The sequence below is a fragment of the Idiotropiscis lumnitzeri genome, chromosome 1 (assembly GCF_059441095.1).
Source record: "Idiotropiscis lumnitzeri isolate Australia: NSW breed Sydney's pygmy pipehorse chromosome 1, RoL_Ilum_1.0, whole genome shotgun sequence".
NCBI classification, from domain to species: domain Eukaryota; kingdom Metazoa; phylum Chordata; class Actinopteri; order Syngnathiformes; family Syngnathidae; genus Idiotropiscis; species Idiotropiscis lumnitzeri.
The window spans coordinates 3,572,026-3,590,852 of NC_142391.1; the positions used below are offsets into that span (position 1 = coordinate 3,572,026).

General features: G+C 40.9%; 1 protein-coding gene across 18 annotated transcripts in view; it reads right to left on the bottom strand.

The window, feature by feature from the left end:
- Positions 1-18,827, bottom strand: part of tnika (TRAF2 and NCK interacting kinase a) — a 59,884-nt gene that overhangs the window by 35,351 nt on the left and 5,706 nt on the right. For all 18 annotated transcript variants that reach the window (XM_088310830.1, XM_088310821.1, XM_088310813.1 and 15 more), the window contains exon 2: positions 10,914-10,979. In XM_088310830.1, the coding sequence (XP_088166956.1) occupies positions 10,914-10,979 (66 nt within the window). The remainder of the gene's footprint in view (positions 1-10,913; positions 10,980-18,827) is intronic.

Sequence of the window (18,827 nt, forward strand, 5' to 3'; positions counted from 1 at the left end):
AAGAGAAACGGCCTCTGGTCGTGTGGAGTTACGTTACAATTTTAGCGCAAGTCTCATGCAAAGCGGTTTTCTTTCTTTTGGTATTTGGGCAACTGGGCGTGGGTAGAAATGGGCGTTTGCGCCGTGGTGGGAGAGAACAGATCTGGCTCGTTTGGCATCCAATTCAGGCTGGCTGATGATGGAAAAAAAAATAATACTTGACTATACATTGATTTCAAAGTTTTTTTATTTTCTCTAATCTCGTTGGAGACTGAGTACAATGACAATAAAGGGCTTTCTGATTTCTAAAACTCCACTCCTCAAAACTAACATCAAAGCCTCTTGGCACCACACACATCCACGAAGCACTTCAATCAAAACCACCAAAATCACATAACACTGTACTAATGCTCAGTGTAATGGCATAAGTGCCCACTAAGGGGCGCCAGTGCAGGAAATTAGAAATAAAGGGAGTACTGGCGAGAGTAGAAGGTATTGTAGAAAGTGCTGGAGTAAAGCAAACAAGTCAGTGTCACATCGAAGCCTCCTGTGTCTTTTATAGAACGACAACACATACAACAAACACCACCTGTGCCACAACTTAGACCTGCTTTTAGCTGGTCTAAATTCCAGTCGACTTTCTGTCACCGATGCGCCATGGGCATATAATAATATTTAAAAAAAAAAAAAAACCTCTGAGTGACAGAACGCCCAGAGAGGCACCATCTGCAAAATTCCCAACATGGTAAACTAGACGTAACGGTAAAACGATAAAGGGCTGAATTTTTACACTATTTCAAGATATTTTGGTACATATACCGCACAATATGTTGCATGTACTTCCGCTTCTATCAATTGGATCAATAATTTCTCCACCAACTGCCCACTGTAAAGAAGTACATGAAACCATCACAATGATTAGGTGTGCCGGTGTGTGTGTGTGGGTGTGTGTGTAAAGGCACCATGGGATGCGTAAAATAGACTTCGGTGTGTGTGTGTGATGATTCACTTTTACGATGTGCCCTGCTACCAAAGGGAGCTGAAGGTGAAGGATAGCACACGCGCGCACACGCACGCACACACGCACACACACACCCACACCCCCACACACGCACACACGCACACACGCACCGTTAGCTGCAGAACGAACGACTCCTTCATCATTTGCGGCTTGACTTCAGTGGGACTGGGAGGCCTGCCACTGCCTTAATATAACCTGCTGCTGGAGTGCGTGTGTGTGTGTGTGTGTGTGTGTGTGTTTTGATTGTTGATGTGCACGACCGTCCGTGCCCTTGCCAAGTCCGTGAAACACACACACACACACCAGGACACATTTACTATGCAGGACACTTCCTGTGGTAGCTTAGCAACAGTGTTGGCGGTGCATGAAACTTAAGCGCACGCGCACAAAGAGAGGAAAGCGGGTGAGTACTTTGCATGAAAGATCAGTGTGTGTCCTCACACAGGATAGGAGGTGAGGTGAGGCAGGAGGACAGGAAGGAAGGCGACAGAAGAGGAAGCACGGGAGTTGACTTTTGTAGAACGAGAAAGTTTGACTTGTTTATTCCCATCCTGGGATTCATTCATTTGTCATGTAATAATTTGTTACATTTTTTTTTTTTTTAGACAAAATTATTTTTTTTGCCGCTCCAGTATATCCGTTTATCAAGGAGAAGGATGAGCAACAAGTGGAATTTTTTTCAAGAAATGTCATAGCGTATAAATTACAATGCATGGTAAAATCCATATGGTGCAAGCTTTCACAGGTCAAAGTTACTTAACGTGCAGGAAAAAAATACTAAAGACATTATTTAAAAACGATGTTAAGGCACACAAAGCCACCTCTTAAAACCTGTTGTTGATGCCGTAATGTTCGTACTTTTTTTTTTTGCACAGGATGAAGCATATACGCCTGTGAGAATTCTTATATTATCGGTCTACATGTGTTGCTCCACCGTTTGTGTGTGTTGCTTCCAAACACCCCGACCATCGATGCTAACTGTTAGCATTAACATTTCAATGGCGTTTTAGTTGATGTGTACATTAAGGTGGTGGCTTGCCTACATTGTTTGGTTTCTTTAAATAAAAATGTCAGCCTCTTGGTTTGATGTTTAATTTGACAGTAAACCACCCGGCAGTGACATTATAATAGTTTGACTGCAAATTTTTGGTTGAATTGTTCACCATTTGCCAAAGTACTACTTATCGTGGAATCATTTTAAATAACAGTAATATAAAGGATGGAGGAATGGTCACTTCTGCATGATTCACGGACTAAAATGTGTATTTTTATTCAGGCAAAATTATGGAAATATGACACATCTGTCACAATGAACATTTCTAACAGCCAAATGTGGGCAAGGAAGTCCCCAACAACACAAAAACAAAGCAAAACACATTAGATTCCCAAGAGATACGCTAAGCTTCAACGTTCAGGGGTGCTTAATTCTAAAACATGATGACCCAGAAAAGGAAAAACATGAATGAACACACTTGCGATCGCTAAACTGTCAGCGAGTAACTCTTTGTCAAGAAGAGGAAGTGGGTTACGCCCTAATCCTAATCCTAATGCGTGCTATCCCGGTAATCCACACATACAAATAAAAACATGAGAGCAATATTGATCAACGCCATTTAAACGCAGAGCCTGTAGTCATGGGAATCTTTGCGGATTAGGAAATTATTAGCATTTGGATGCAAAAAAAAAAAACTTAACATTTTTTAAAAATCTATGACGTTATTCTTTGGGTTCAAATAAATGTCGTTGGAAAGAGCGGCATTGGCTAGTTGCAAGAATATATTTTAGATTTTCGAACGGTCACCAGTTAGTACAATGACAATAAAGGGATTTCTAATCTAATTCTAATAGCACAGCCCCCTCACGAGTGAGTATCCAATCACAAAACGCGTTCATCACCTTCAACGTAAGAACAGCGAGAAGGCTCACTGTAACCAACTCGTGATCTGATTGGCTATTGCAACTATCAACTGTAAAGGTCACCTTACTCACACAAACGGACGCCCGCACGATTGTGGTTGAAGTCCTCGGACGAATAGTGCGTGCTACTGGTGTTATGAAATCTGCCCGGCAACACAAGTTAGCTGAATTCTGATTGGATAAAAACTCTCACCTAAAAATTCAACACTAGGATATAATAAGACATCAATGTGAAGAATAGGATCATGATTTCTTCATTATGTTCGGCCAGCAGAGAAGGTCTTGAAGGCCTCGACCGCCCACCACTGCGCCAACTTGAGTAGCCATAAAGGTATCAAAAAGAAGAGGAAAATGACAAACTGACGTTTAAGACAATTTACGTTTTATTTAAGTGCTGCACCAAAATATGTGATTTATTTCTGTCATTTTTTGAAGCCGTGTATTCTCAAAAGTCTTGAAACCTGGGCCCACCAGATGACAGAAACACCACCTAGCGGTGTGGACTCTCGTCGGTGGAAAAGCAGAATCGGTTTTCGGACTTCCATCAGATTTTTAGACAAGAAAACTCATCTGAGCGTAACCGAGATGTGACAGCAATGTTTCAGCCTTCACCCCCCGGAGCGTCAATACTGAACTCCGTTGACCTTCACTCCCATCATGCTCTGCAGCAGGTGCTGGGAATTACAGCCACTTTCGGCAAACGAATGGCCCAAAAACACAGTTCTGCCTTGCGGAACACAAAGAAATAAGGGAGCAATCAAAGTGGCAAGCACACCTCGCCGCAGTTAAAGACACTTGCAATCTCCCCAACAACACACACAGGCCGTAAACACGCAGTCACACGCACACACGCACACACACACACACACATGCACGCACGCTGCTGTGGAATCAGTGAAGCAGTAAATAAAAGTGACAAAGACCTCCATTCCAATCTAATACTGCCAAGGAAACACAGGAGGCAGCCCGAGGCGGCTCACAGGAAGGAGAGGTAAAGAGACACGTTCAAAAAGGAGAGCTTCGACAATATGGAAGAACAGAAGACTCTTGGAAGGAAGACGAGAGCCACGGCGCATAAAAGCGTTCCGGAGGTTTTTTTTTTTTTAATTAATTTATTTTTTATTGACGGCTACAGGTGTGGCTCGATGTGCGACGAGACAATCGGCATACGTTGAGTGTGTTATCTTCTTAAGCCTCCTGAAAATGTCATCTGTCACCAACCCGCTTGTTTCGCCCCCCCCCTCTCCTGCCCACTCGCACTACGACAAGATAATTAGCAAGCCGGCGTAACATTAGCTAAGGCGTATTTTTAGCGACTACGTAACTAGCAAAGAGGTAACACTCGCACAGATGTAACACTAGCAGCAGTAGTAGCGTTCTTCCATTTTTTTTTGTCTGCTTCACCTTGTGTGTGAGCTTCAAGATATTATCACCATGTTTTCCCAGGGAAGTTCCACCGAGGTTTTACATCAGTGACTCGCTAACTCGTTTACACAGACTAGGTCACAAGTGCACTCTCTCGCTAATTCACTCACTTAGTAAGTGACCCATCCACTTATCCACTTATGCCGCACTCGGAGAAAATGACAAACGCTTTCTCCGACGCCCACGTCGGCGGCAGACGGGACTAAAGAAAAACGAGAGGAGAGCAAACGGAAGACGAGGAGGGAGGCGGCGAGCGAGCCAAGCGAATTCGGCGCCCAGGCGTCACGCTGCCTTGGCGCTAGAGGTCAAGCCGAGAGGTCGGCTGGCGACGCGATTGGTGAAGCGGGGGAAGAAAGCTGGAAGTGTTGTATGGACTGTTACGTGGCCATTACAGGGAAGAAGTAGGAGTAGTGAAGATGGAACGAGGGAGGGCCATCGGGAAGTTCGGGAGAGCTCCTGAACGGCTGGTCCATGCTCGGCCAAAATTATTGCTAAAATCAGCCCTCAAACAGGTGAGCCCTGAGGAACTGTGATGTCATTTTCACTCGACAACAAGTGACAAAATGGCCGCCCCCTGAGATGGGGAGGGGGGGGGTTGCTGTTTAATTTATATTCCACATCAGCAAGACTAACGCAAATCGTGTTTGAACTAGTGCAGGGGTGGGCAAACTTTTTGATTGGCGGGCCACAATGGATTCTTCGGACCAGGAGCAGATGGATGGAGCGTTTTGGTAACCTCACCTCATCGGAGAAAAAACAAAGTACATTCAATTTTAAATGAAAATGAAAAAAAGCATTAGAACAAAATATCTGTGTTTGACACAAAACATTATTTAGAAAATAAAACATTAACATTATTCATTACATTTTTTTCAAGTTCAGCGGGCCGGATTGAAACGTTTAACGGGCCGCATGTGGCCCCCGGGCCGTAGTTTGCCCACGCCTGATGCGGACGGATGTAATGGCGAGAAGACGGTTGCTTTTCAAAATTAAGTCAGCCTCGAATAATAAATAAATCCTACATAAATAAATATATAAAAAAGGGGCCATCACTTGAACAGTGAGTAGCACCAATTTCAAAATGTGTGTGTGTCTGCGGACGTGTGTGTGTGTATCAAGAATAACAAGAGGCAATGAGACGTTATTGACATCAGACACGGCTAATTGGCTGGGTGACGGCAGCGCAGTGCATTGTGGGTAAGTGGGCCGCGTGGCCTTGGGTAAGACAGCGCCGGAGAGGATGTAGGCTAATGAATGCGCTGCCAGGTGCGGGCGTGTTGTGTGTGTGCGTGCGTGTCGCAGCAGAACGGGCACATCTGCTGTTCCCACGGTAACAAGCAGCATCCACCTCGGTCACGGTTCAGGGCTCATTCCTAAGGACTCCCGAGATTGAAGCGCGTGTTCATGCGTGTGCCGACGTGCGGAAAAACAGCACAAACACGACGGCGGGGGCGGGGCAAACGACACGGTGCCACTCGACTTCAAAAAGTGGACGGCTACGATTGTTGTCGACAATACGTCTCCGTGACAGCATCTAATTGCGAAGTGTTATTTACGGATCCGTTTTTCCTAGGCGTGTATTGTCGAATGCGTGTCGAGGAAGTACAAAAAGTAGAACTCAGATGTGATTATCCAATAACCGAAAGTGGAAGTAAATAAACACGCGCATTGAATGCATCAGTCACAATGTCAAACTTTGTTGCTGCTGTTCCTTTTTCGCGATTGTTACTTCTCCGCTGCCGTTAGATTGCGATTACCGTTACTTCCTCATGACTGTTACTTCTTCGTTACCGTTGCGATTGTTCTTACTCTGTTATTGTAACTTCTTCGCTACTGTTTCATGATGGCTATTTGTTATTTGTCTGTGGACTCGGACAGGTTCATCGGCCCACTGTGACGCGTTGAGTAATTTCATCTGTCAGCTGTAATGAGAGAATCGGTAAATCTTTTAGCGGCTTGAGGCTCGTAGAAAGTTAACATTCCAAAATAAACCGCGTCACATTAAAGACGGGTTCAAAGTAGTGATGGGTAAACGAAGCTTGAAATCTGCTTCATGAACCACTTGTAGTATTTTTGGACTCCAGTAGATGGCAGTCTCTGTTCGACTTTCCATTTTTTAAACCCTTTATTTAAACCAACAGTGCCATCTACAGGACTCAAAAATACAACAACTGGTTCATGAAGCAAATTTGAAGTTTCATTTTCCCATCACGAGATGTTACTTTTTTGCTACCGTTATGACTTCGCCACGGTTCATTTTTCTGATGTAACTTATTCCCCGCTGTTCCTTTTACGCGAGTGTTCCATTTTTGATGCCTGTTACTTTTGCTGCTGTAGCTTTGCCTTCATTCCTCTTTCTTCTTCATTCCTGTTCCAGTATTTGTTTGCGAACACGGAATATTTAAACACTGAAATGTTTCCACGCACGGTTCAAGGCGAGCGGAACGTAGCCGGCCGGCGAGACGGTATCCTTTACGCCAGTCGATCGTGATTGGACGCGCTCGCCACTCGTCCTTGAGGCCTTCAAGTGAGAAAGATGACTTTCCCCGCAGGAATGACCAGGCAGGGCAATTAATCAATTAGCCGATCAATGAGTCGTCTTGCCAGGGGAGTCGCACTGCATTTCGGGCAGTCGCCGCAGCAAGGCATTTTGGTCTTTTTACAAAATGTATAAGGAGACAAAATTGTGTGATGATTTCCTACAATCTGCATGGCATCATAATCCATTTTTTTGTTGTTGATATATTGAGACTTTTAAATTTGGGAAAAAAAGGAATTATTTTTTTCTCATATATATATATATATATTTTTTTTTTTTTAAATCAATATGTTTCAACTTTATTCTCTCTCAATATTGAAAAAAAATATAGACTTTAATCTTCAGACTATTTTCTCAAAAAAAAAAAAAAAAAAATTCTGATTACTTTCCATAAAAAAGATTCTCAAAAACGGGGAAAAGTACACATTTTATTAAAATTCTAAATGTAACAATCTTCTTTAAAAATATATTTACTTTACTTTAAAAGACTATTTTCTAAAAATATTAGTTCACAATTTTCCCCCTTACCCCCAGAAAAATTAATAAAAACCTTTGTCGAATAAATAGTTTTTTGTAACAGAATATGTAAATTTTCGCAAAAACTGTGGAAAAAATACACCAATCAGAAAAAAGACAATTTTATAAAAAATAAAATAAAATTAAAAAATAAATGATTACTAAAAACTAAATATAAATGACTTTTTTGGGGGGGCAAAAATAAAATTACCATTTTCTCGCCTAAAATATCCCGTTTCACAATAAAACTGCATACCCAATTTTTTTACTACTTTATTCTTTTGTCTGATTTCACGATCAGTCTCCTTGAGGGTCTTGAAAGGCGCTCATATGAGTTTACCATTTTCAATTAAAATGTATTTTCACTATTAAAATAATAGTTTTCTGAAAAGATCAACAAAATAACCTTTACAACAACAGAATGATTACTCGTGAAAAATATTTTTTTTAAAAATCTGAACCAAAAGATTTTTGTAGTGCTCTATTTTCTCAATTTGTACCTTTAAAAAAAATCTTGAAAATAACCTTACAAGCTTACACATTTTTCTTTAATACTCCAAATAACATTTGTATTGAAAACGGCAGCTTCTCCACTTTCACAATACATCAATGCTCGTTTCAAGACAAAACATTTGCTCGCTTCCCTTTCTTGTGAGAACGTATCGACTACGAGGTGTTGCGGCAGAAATTAGATGAGAAAGTACGAGCGGGAGAGCCGAAGATGGAGAAAGCGTTTAATTATTCAGCATTACCCGTGTTCTCTATTTATGGGCCTTTTAGAGCATCCATATCTATACAGTGTATGCATTCACACCGCGAGGCCCTGCAGGCTGCTCCCTCAAGAACTGCTCACAAGGGAGGTTGCGGCCCCCCCCAAAAGTGATGAAAGAAAAAAAAAAAGAAATTGTGATTACTTATTGATAGCGGGGATGAATGGGATGAGGAAGGAAAGCTCAAATGATCTCACATCAGACGTTTGCGGGGGGGGTGCGACAAACGCAAAGGAGCAGATGTGGATCTTTGAACGACACTCACGCGAATAACGGCAGCTATACGCCGCATTAACGGGCCTCCATTAAATGTCGCGTAAAAGCTGAAACTGCCCTTATAATACTAAAAATGGCTACGAGGGGTGGAATAAAAAGCTGAATCTGAAATTGGACAATCGGTGTGGATTTAAAAAAAAAATGTCTTCCATTGGCAAGGCAAAGCAGCTTTATTTTTAAAGGACATTTCATGCACCAGGTAACTCAATGTGCTTCACAAAACTAAAAATCCAATATTTACCCCCAAAAAATAAATGGGGACATTTAAAAGCGTAGCACTCTAAAGATAGGAAAAGTCGCTTCCTAAAATGAGAACAGAGATGCACAACTCTTAATGGCTCCAGCTGAGCGTCTAAATATTTGCGATTGTAAACAAATGAAAAATGCATTTTTTTTTTTTTAACACTGACGTTACAAGAAAATCTGAGACACTTATCTATGTTGCAGAAGGAAAAAAAAATTAAAAGAACTTTCAAAAATAACAGTGTAAGGTTATGAAACTAAAATAAATGGTAATATTCCGAGAAAATAAATATTTTTTTTTGGGAATAAAGACAAAGTTATGCTAACTAATTACTTATTTTTTGGGGGTGAATAAAGCTGTAATTGTACAAAAGTATCAAATTGAAGTTATGTAAATATAGTTGAATTTCTTTTTAGGAAAAAAATATCATGAGAAAAGGTGAATTATTAAGGTATTGAGAATAATTTTTTAAAAATTAATGTGTACTGTTCTGAGACTAAGTTCATCTTTAAAAAGAATTATAAAAAAAATTCTGAAGAGTAAGGATGAATAAAATCATTTTTGTTTCTTTTTTTGTTCTTTCGGAATATTACGATTTTTTTTTTTTTAGGTATAAAGTCAATTTTACGATAATTAGTTGCACTTGTTCCAAGGGAACAAAAAGTTTAAATGGTACAAGAAGACCTTTTATTTTAAACTTCTTTTTCCATGACAAAATGTGCTGATAAAAAAAATCTTATCTGGAATAAATATTTTTCAAAAACAAAGTCATGACACTGACTAGGACAAAAAAAGAAGCAGTTTTTTTCCAAGAAAGAAACGTTTATGTTTATGCATGTTTTCATTCTGCCCAAATGGTTTCAATCCACAGATAATCAACGAGCGCCACGATTCGTAACAAATGATGAATCGATTAATCACATTAGAATTTGATCCTTCAATGATCAGCTGCAAAACATCATTTAGTAGGCACATATTTTCGAGCGTTTCCGGTCAATGAAAGACTCCTCCATCAACTTCGACATTTCATTCATCTCCGTGGAGATGATTAAGTCCAGTATATTTCTTTTCTCACACACAAAGCGTCTAAAAATGGTTCAGCAGAAGCAGCAGCGGCGGCGGCGGCGGCGTTTCACTCGCCTAATACCCGCCAGACTGAAGGTCAATTTATCTTCTCACACTCTCCGATTGAGCTGCTCACAGGATGATGATCCTCTTTGGGCTTATGGAAGCCGAGACGGATCCCTGTAAGCGTTTTTAAAATAGAAGGCTTTTTTTTTTTTTTTTTTTTTGAGGCTCCAGTGTAGCACTGCTTCTATTTATTTATTTATACAGTATCTGCATGATGAACAGCTCAGCCTGTTTGTGCAAGTCATTTAAACAATCAAGCACGGAAAGTAGTGGAAAGGTGATATAAGGGTTCTACAAGAATGACTAAAAAAAAAAAAAAATTACATTTGGAGGGGAAAGAACAGAATTATAATTTGAACAAAAATAAAATACGATTTTTTTTTACTAACTCAAATAATTGTTCTCCATAGAAATGAATGGAAAAAGCCATAAATCAATTTTTATGTGTATTTTGAATAATATATGAACTAACAGCAATAGCATTATTTAAGAGTATGTACACTGTACAGAATTCAAGTTTGTGCATCATGATTGCACGTCTTGGCCACCAGGGGGAGTATCATATATTGTAGAGACGCATACAATGGAGAAGCCCAAATTGTCTGTCTACATGTGTTGCGGCCACTTGTTTTCACAATTGAGTTCAAAAGGTTTAAATGACTAAAATGACGAAATTTGTTTTCTATAATATAAAATAGATATTAAAAATACTTTTTTGGGTCTTCTTTTGGGGGGACAAAAATTGAATCTACTGGATTGTGGATGAAAAAAATTCCAATTTACAGTTTGGTCCAATATTGACTCTGGGCGTGGTTACGGTACAGCACGAGACAGCCAATGGCGAGGCGGCGAGGACACGAGGCTAACAGGCTGTTGCCATAGGCGCTCTGGCTAATGCATCGGCGCTCAATGTCAGCCAGTAAATGAACTACGACTTTCAACCATGCAGCAGATTTGAACCGCCGCGACGTTGCGACACGCTAACAGCTGAGCGCAGCCACTTCCTGTGTTGCGCACACACTTCCCCTTTCAGCCAACTCATCCTGACACACACACACACACACACACACACACACACGAGGGACATCGTCTTACCTTGTACACTTGCCCGTAAGTGCCATTTCCTACCAGCTCCACAAGCTCAAAGATGCCAGCGGGGTCCTGAGAAGACAGATAAGAACATTGTGTCACTCTGCGGATCGTTAGAACTGGCGCTCTCAAAATTTAGAGAGTCGTTTTCTTTTCATTTCCAACAATAACAGAGTAGTTAGCCGTGGAAAAAGAGGCAACTGGTGGTGATTAAGGTCCGACCATCCAGAGCGAAGGCACAGAAGAAGGAAGTCGTGAAAAAGAGATGATTGGCGGTGAGGTGGTCTCTCCTCGAATTTTTCAAACATTAGCATGTGTGTTTCTTTTTGCTGTTGCAAGGCATAAAATGAGATTAGTGGCGCCGAGGTGATTGTTGGTGATTGAGGGCAAACTAAGGTCCGTCCAGAAGTAAATGTGTGCACTGTAAATTTACAGTAGCACATTTGTGTTAGTTCTCACAACAAAAGAGCAGTGAAAGGTTCCATTCTAGTACCTTTAAAGCGCTCTCCTACTCGTAATTACCAGAAGACTGCATATTCTCAGTTCTTGAATGTATGCCAGAAAGATCGATGCACATCCGAGGAACCTTCTTCTGCGAGATTGCCGAAGAAGGTCTAACCAGTCCAAAATGGTTCATATACTTTATACTCCCTTGGATGGCCTCCCACAGGGTGGGAGACTCTCCCTTAGCCCATGCGACTCGACAGTCTTAACTGATTTCAACTAGACGTGTGCCAAGGGTGCCATTGTTAAGATGCCAAACCAGAAGGAAAAACGCAAAGGCCAAGATCAAGTCACCTCATCGAAGAGTAGGTAGTCGTGGGCTGATGCCAATTTAGCGCAAACTAAGGTGAGCACAAGCTAACATTAGCATACGTAGAGCATGGCCATGTCATAGAGCCGATTGGTGGTCATTCAGGTCCAAACTAAGGAGTTTCTTTTACATTTTGACTCACTCGTGACCCAGCTGGGACGTCAAACCGAATCGTCTTTGGGTTCTCATCAAGTTCCGCAAGAACATGAAGACATTTCACATTCCTGCTTTACGACCAGAGAGAGACCCCGATTGACACCCAACCCCCCTTGCCCAAGAGTCTTGACAGCTTCTCCGGAGTTCCCAGTTAATTAGCCAAACACTTGCACGGCAACACGCTAAGCTAAAGGAATTTTTTTTTATTTTTTATTTTTAATCAAGGCCGGGACATATTCACAAAGGTTGCTCGGAGCGTGTTAACCGAGCCGCTGCAGATTTCACTCAAGCGTCATATATATTCTTGGCAAACTAGTACACATTTTTAATAAAGATGACACGCTGCTACCAGGGCTTAAAAACACAACCAAGCGGTTGCCAAGACTGGACTCAACAGTATGACGAACGAACCCATTCGACCCCCTTCACACACACACACGCACACGCGCGCACACACACACCTCCCCCCTTCCAATCTGGCGCAAGTTGCTACGGCATTCCAACAATAGCTGGCATTCGGCCTCCGCTTCCTTCTCAAGTCCATCTAAGGCTCTCATTCACGAGGGTTGTCAAGTCAAAGTGTTTTTTTTTTTTAATCATTCTCGTAAAGTCAACAGCGCTGGTGCGTCGCCACGTAAACGCCGCAGGATGATTTTAGCAAGTACAACGGGAGCTCTGACGTCGATTGGCAAACTGGAAATAATGCGACTCTAAAAGTCAAAATAAATCAACTTAACGGCACGAAATAAGTCAGCAGGTTTATAAGACGGTTAAATAAAAGCAAACAAAAACAAAAAAAATATTTCCATGATGACGTATTCTGAACAATGTCATTGTTTGTGTTTTCAAAAAGTGAAAGCAAAAACAAAAAAATCAGAACAAGTTTTGTGTGTGGGCTTACAAAAAGTAGACTTGAATAAAGTTGTATTGTACTGAATTTTATTGTCAAAAATAATTTGAGATGCTCTTATGACTGAAAATAGTAATAAAAATTAACTCATTTACTGCCATTGATGGCTAAAGACGTCAGAGATACATTTTCTTTTTTTTTTTTTTTTTACTCGGCAGGTAGTGAACGAGTTAAATAAATTAAATTATCGACAGTTGTTTTGGATGCCATTCGTTTGCATCTGCACGTGTTGATTTGAACGATTTACTGCCTGTCCTCGTTTGCGCCTCTTCTCACTTTTGTCTCGATGGGTTTGTGCCGGCCTCAGCACAGCTGTCAAGCTGTCAAGGACCTTCTTCTTCTTCTTCTTCTCCCCCCCCCCCGTCTCCTCTACACATCGTCCTTAAAGCAAAAAAAGACGAGCTAGCGGGTCTCAAGTACATCCCTCCCTCTGTCTGGCGGCGCACACCCACACGACGGCTCGGAACATTCAAACGAGCACAAAACGGACGTCGAAGCAAACAGGACGATGCGAGACGACGGCATTTTTTTCTTATCCTTGATTGGACTCATCGACAGCTTTGTGAAAAATTGTCTGTGCAGTGATAATTGAGACAGCGCGGTGAGAGGTGTGTGCGGCTCCCAATAGGTCAGTGCTATCTGCAAACGGAAAGCGAGCATGTTGCTGGCTTTTCTTTACCATTGTCATTATTTTTTTAAGAAAACGGGAATTCTGTAGCCCAAAAACTTAACCAGTTTTGGTTTCCCCACCTCAAAATTTGTTAAAAAAAACACAACTCAACAAAAGTTTTGTTCCCCAATGGTTGATCAAGGCTCCTGTCAAGACCTGCGTGAGATCAACAAAATCAAATGGTGTGTTTAAGTTCAAAAAGGGAGCAGATTAAGATTTCAACCTAAGTGGCTACGACAACAGCAATCACTTTTTCGCCCCACAAGAACCGTTGACAGTTCGTTTGAAGTGCATGAGGAGTTATTACATTTGCCGTTCAAAAACATATTTGTGTTCAATGCTTAAAAGTGTGACAATCGCGGAGGAGCGGCTCGTGACTGATGACAATGTTATAGTTGAAAATATTAAGATCTTTTGCTGAGTTGATTTTTGGGTAAACATGCAAAAAAAAGGGGGGTTTTGCATTTTTGGATAGGAATTTTTATGCAAGAAAAAAGTAAAAGAAAAAAAAAAACAATTTTTTTTTAATGCCTATCACCATTAAATATGCATTTTTCCACCCAAAAGCTAAATGGGGAAATAAACATTAATTCATTAATTAAATAAAATAAACAAATGTGAAAAAATATTGAAATAAAGCAATATCAGCGAATGTGGTCAATCGGGAATTTGCGGGGTCTACTGCATTTAAATTATGCATCGCGGATTTCACATATTTCGGGGGGAGGTCTGGAATATAACGCCTGCCATGTAGGGGGGTGGGCGAATCAGAATGAGTGCAGTAAGAGAGTGCTTTTTTTTTTTTTTTTTTTGCTTTTTTATTTTATATTATGCTGCTCCACTTCAAACGTGTCCTTGGGCTTGCTGATAAAAATACATCCCGGGCGTCATTCATCTTTCATAGGCCCCTCGCAGAAATGGTCTCTCACTTTGGAAGACCCCCACCGCCTTCCCCCGTTTCTCATTGTGCATTCCCCCGGTGTCACATGACCGGTCACATGACCTCCACGGCCGCCAGTGAATCACACACGCTGAATAATGCTTGAATTAGAAGTCGGAAAACAACACAAAGTGAATACTGAGGGACAACAAAAGAAATGAGAGCGAGGCTCAAATACATCAAAAGATTAAAATTGCAACACACTACACAACTTGCAATTCAGGTATCGATTTTGGAGAAAATTAAACGAAAACTATTTATGAATACAGTGGTCTGTTTGTACTATGGCTTTTTTTTTTTTTTTTTTTTAAGAACAACAGGAGAAGCAAACCATAAATGTAAAAAAACGCCAATTAATTCAGATTTTTTTTGTTTTTTGTGGAAAATTGTCCTCATGAAAAAGATTTAAAAAATGAGATCATTTATGTTTCAAGTCTTATACGGACGAGTACAAAGTAAACTTGAAAGTCAAACGCTCCTGAGGTTGAACAATTCATAATATGACCAACTGTTTTTGGTAAAAATGCCTGTAGAGTTGCAGAAAGTTGTCAGCCAAACTGACTCCAATTTCCATATCATGATTCCTGGAATGTCGTAGGTGTAGTTTGTATCAAGCCTCATTATGAAGCATTCAGCATGACGACGACTCAAGAATCGAAGGCCCTCGGACATAAAACATTTTCACTAATTGTTGACAAATTTTTCAGGAAAAAAATATTTCTCAAAAGTTGTAAAATGATACAAATATGTCAAGTCTTACATCAAAGAGTACGTAAGTGTGAAAATTAAAAACGCCCTTGACCAACATTTTTTAAGGAAATACTATGTCTTAACTATGAGGTCTATGTTCCAAGAAATGAAATTAAAATAATTAATTATGTAGCCGTCCAAAACAACCTGGTGCCAAAACGGCTGATTAATAATAATCTGAATTTTACCCTGCTAAATATCGGTATCAGCAACGACCTATTAAAAAAAAAAGAAAAAAAAAAAAAGAAAAGCCAATCGGTCAAGCCCTATAAAACAACATAAAGTGGACAATTTGGAATTTGACCAACATTTTTCAGGGAAACAACATCTGAAAAGTTGCAAAAAAAAGAGAGCCAAATTGGCCAACATCTTCAAAAAATGTTTCTAAAGTTGACCCAAAAACTTAAGTAAGCTTGCACAATTTCTCAGGAAAAAGACTCAATCAAAAGTCCCTGCAAAATATCGACGTTGAATCTTACATCAAAGTCTACAATAGAAAGTTCAAAGTCAAAAGGCAGCTTTTGTCGAATAAAACGTGAGCGACTTGCATTACCGTGAGCTTGAACCTTACGTTAGGGACGCAACCAAGCGCCGCAAGTCCCTGAACGGGCTTCTTTAACTCAAATATCCTCGATTTGTCCCGGGGAGGAATTAGTTGAGAGGCCATTATGAATAATGGCTTTTAGAGTGCAGGCCTGCCGTTCTTGCCAAAGCCACGTTACGTTACGTTACGTGTGTGTGTGTGTGTGTGTGTGTGTGTGTGTGTTTCATTCCTCAACAGAACCTTAATCCCTCCTCAGCGACTCTTACCTAAGCCAAGAATTTAAGATTTCGCCTAAAACCAAAACAGGTCACCAAAGCCATTTTGGGCAAGGGGCCCTTCAGACTTTTTTGTGTGTGCTGTAGAGTGGATATAAAAAGTCTACACACCCCTGGCTCAGATGCCGTTTTCTACCATTAATGTAACCTGTACACACGTATGTCGCTACAGCAATGCTTCAATTATTTTCCGTTACTCCCCCCACCCCCCCCGAGCAAGAAGAAAATAATTCGCCCCCCCAACTCTAAATAATCGCATTTTCATTGCAAAACAAACCTACACCGTAGAGTTAATACTCGCTGCACACAATGGGCAAGGAGAGCGCCACTGCCAACTAGTGGAGTGGATGTGCAATTACACTTTATTGTAGTACGGCGGAAAAAAGCAAATTCCCCAGTGTCACAGGCGCCCCCCCAGGGGGGCCCACCTTATTATTTGAGAAGCACTTTGCTACATTAAGAAGAGAGTATTCCGAAGAGCCATGTTGATTTTTTTTTTTTTTAGGCCAATGCTGATCCAGATTTTTGGCAGATAAAAAAATACAGATTACCGATCAACAGGCCGATTAATAAAAAAAAAATTAAAAATGATATAACTTTTCTTTCCTCCAATGGGCATAAATTATACACAAATTATTGTAATTTGCGGGCCGGTCTGGTTCGCCAATAACAGGGGTCAACTGTAAATGTATTATATTAAAAAAAAAATAATAATAATTATCACTTCCCAGAATGCTTTGTGTTAAACGACAAAAATCTGTCTCCGGAAGTAGGAAAGCATACTAGCTAGTTTGAGTGCTTCTGAACAATCCGTTTACACATTAGAAACATCACCGGAAGTCGAATCGACACTATTTTAAAAACTCCTCTCGTCTCTTTTCAGCATTGTCCTCCTGTCGTATCGACTTGTTGGTCTCCGGAAAGTGAATTGCACACAAGTGGGGCGGATTAAATTAGAGACCCTTGAGAGGGTGGGGGCAGTCACGGGGGGTAATGGGAACACAAAAGTGATGAGGCACGAGTCTAAATTCCCAGCACATCCCGCCCACACCTCGCCGCTGCATTATTCATCACGCGGGAGTCAAAGTCTTAATCACACATTTGCAAGAAAACGTGGCATGAGAGACAGTTTGCGTGCCTGATTCACAGTTTCCTTTCGGGCGCTTCATCTAACATGGGCGATGAATCCAATTTTAAGCAGATGATTGTTAAATCAGAAATTGGGGGATAATCTGACTTCATTTTTAAAAAATGAAAGAAAAATTAAAGTCGCCTCTAATAGTTTTGGAATGTCAATTCCTTTGTTTTTGTCGCAAACTCAAGACATTTGGGTTGAAAAAAAAAAAAAAGTTGAGAATTTCCCCTTTTATTCCATGATCTTTCACATTTGTTAAAAAAAACTCAGAACGGATCACCTTCTGTTTGAAGCGACCCACTTTTCAAGTGAGCAAAAGTATTATGAGTTGCTCAGGTGTTTGCCTTTTCGAGTGATTGCTTAACATTGGACAGGGCTTGTTTTGTTTTTTTTTTGCTTTGGGTTTCACATGTGAAAAATGCATTTTCAGAATCAGAATCAGAAAGCTGTCTGCGGGAGAAAAGCATTTTGAAGCCGACAAAAGAGGGGAAAGAAGAAAAAAATGATCATAAACCATTGGGCATATCTAATGTAACAAGTTGGAACGTCCCGAACCAAAAAAAGAATGTGGTGGCGTATTGAGCAACAGACGTCGGACAGGTTGGTCAATGCTGTCAAACATCAATTGATGATGGTGCTTGGTTTTAAAATAAATCGATATATCAATTTCCCTTTTTAAAGCCCGATATCGACTCATAAAAGCAAATATCGATACTTTTAATAACGTCTTTTTCCCCATAAAATGACATGACTTCACCCGTCACGCGAGATCTCGTCACGACCCGAAAAAATGCACCGAGCGACAGCAAGCAGTTTGTACAAATTGCAACATCGGTTCTTGAGTATCGAATTGAATCAATTTGGGAAATTTGAATCCACACTCAGCCCTCGTTGATGTCAAACATTTTTGGGGGCTGAGAAGAAACACGTAAAGACAACCGACAGTGACGTCCCCGCCAATTTCCACAGGCCACTTGCATGGCCGCTTCCGGAACGGCTTCGCGAGTCTTTATTGAAGATACAACTCAGGCTGAAAGCAGCGGAATAAATACTCAAGTCTACAATACCATTCCGTCAGGCAATTCACGGGAAAATGCATCCAAACCAAATCGGGAGAAGCGTCATCATGCAACAAGACAAGGACCCAAACCAAACTGCCAACACAAACAAGTCAATCACCAGACCTTAACCCAATCGAGCATGCATTTTACCTCCTGTAAAAGGAGACTGAAGAGAGAAACCGCCAGAAAGAATCAAAAACTGAAAGAGGCTGCAGTAAAGGCTTGGAAAAGAATTTCAAATTCACCACACACCAAAAAAAAAAAAAGCATTTGACTTTGCCGTTCCAATACTTTTGGACGGGACCGTCTTCCCCTCACCAGTTGTTTGTCTCTTGCGAGCGACAACGGGCTTGTTTACGTGTCATTGACGCCCACGAGCAACGCAGATCAAATGCGCGCTGGAGCGTGAGAGAAAGCAGCGAGATCCCCGCCAGTTACTGACTGACTCCTTTCTGAAGTTGAACGAGCCGTTTTCGTTTAAGATGGAAATGTGAGGAAATCAGAGCGTACGTCGTTTCATTGCAGCAATCGTGGGAAAGCGAGGAAAAGTTGCCGGGAGGAGGGGGGGCCGCAAAAAAAAAATCTTTAAAAAATTAGCCCACACTCGTTGTTGGTTGTTTTTTTAAACGGTGATGTCACTTGTTGCTAGGCAGAAATGCTTCACA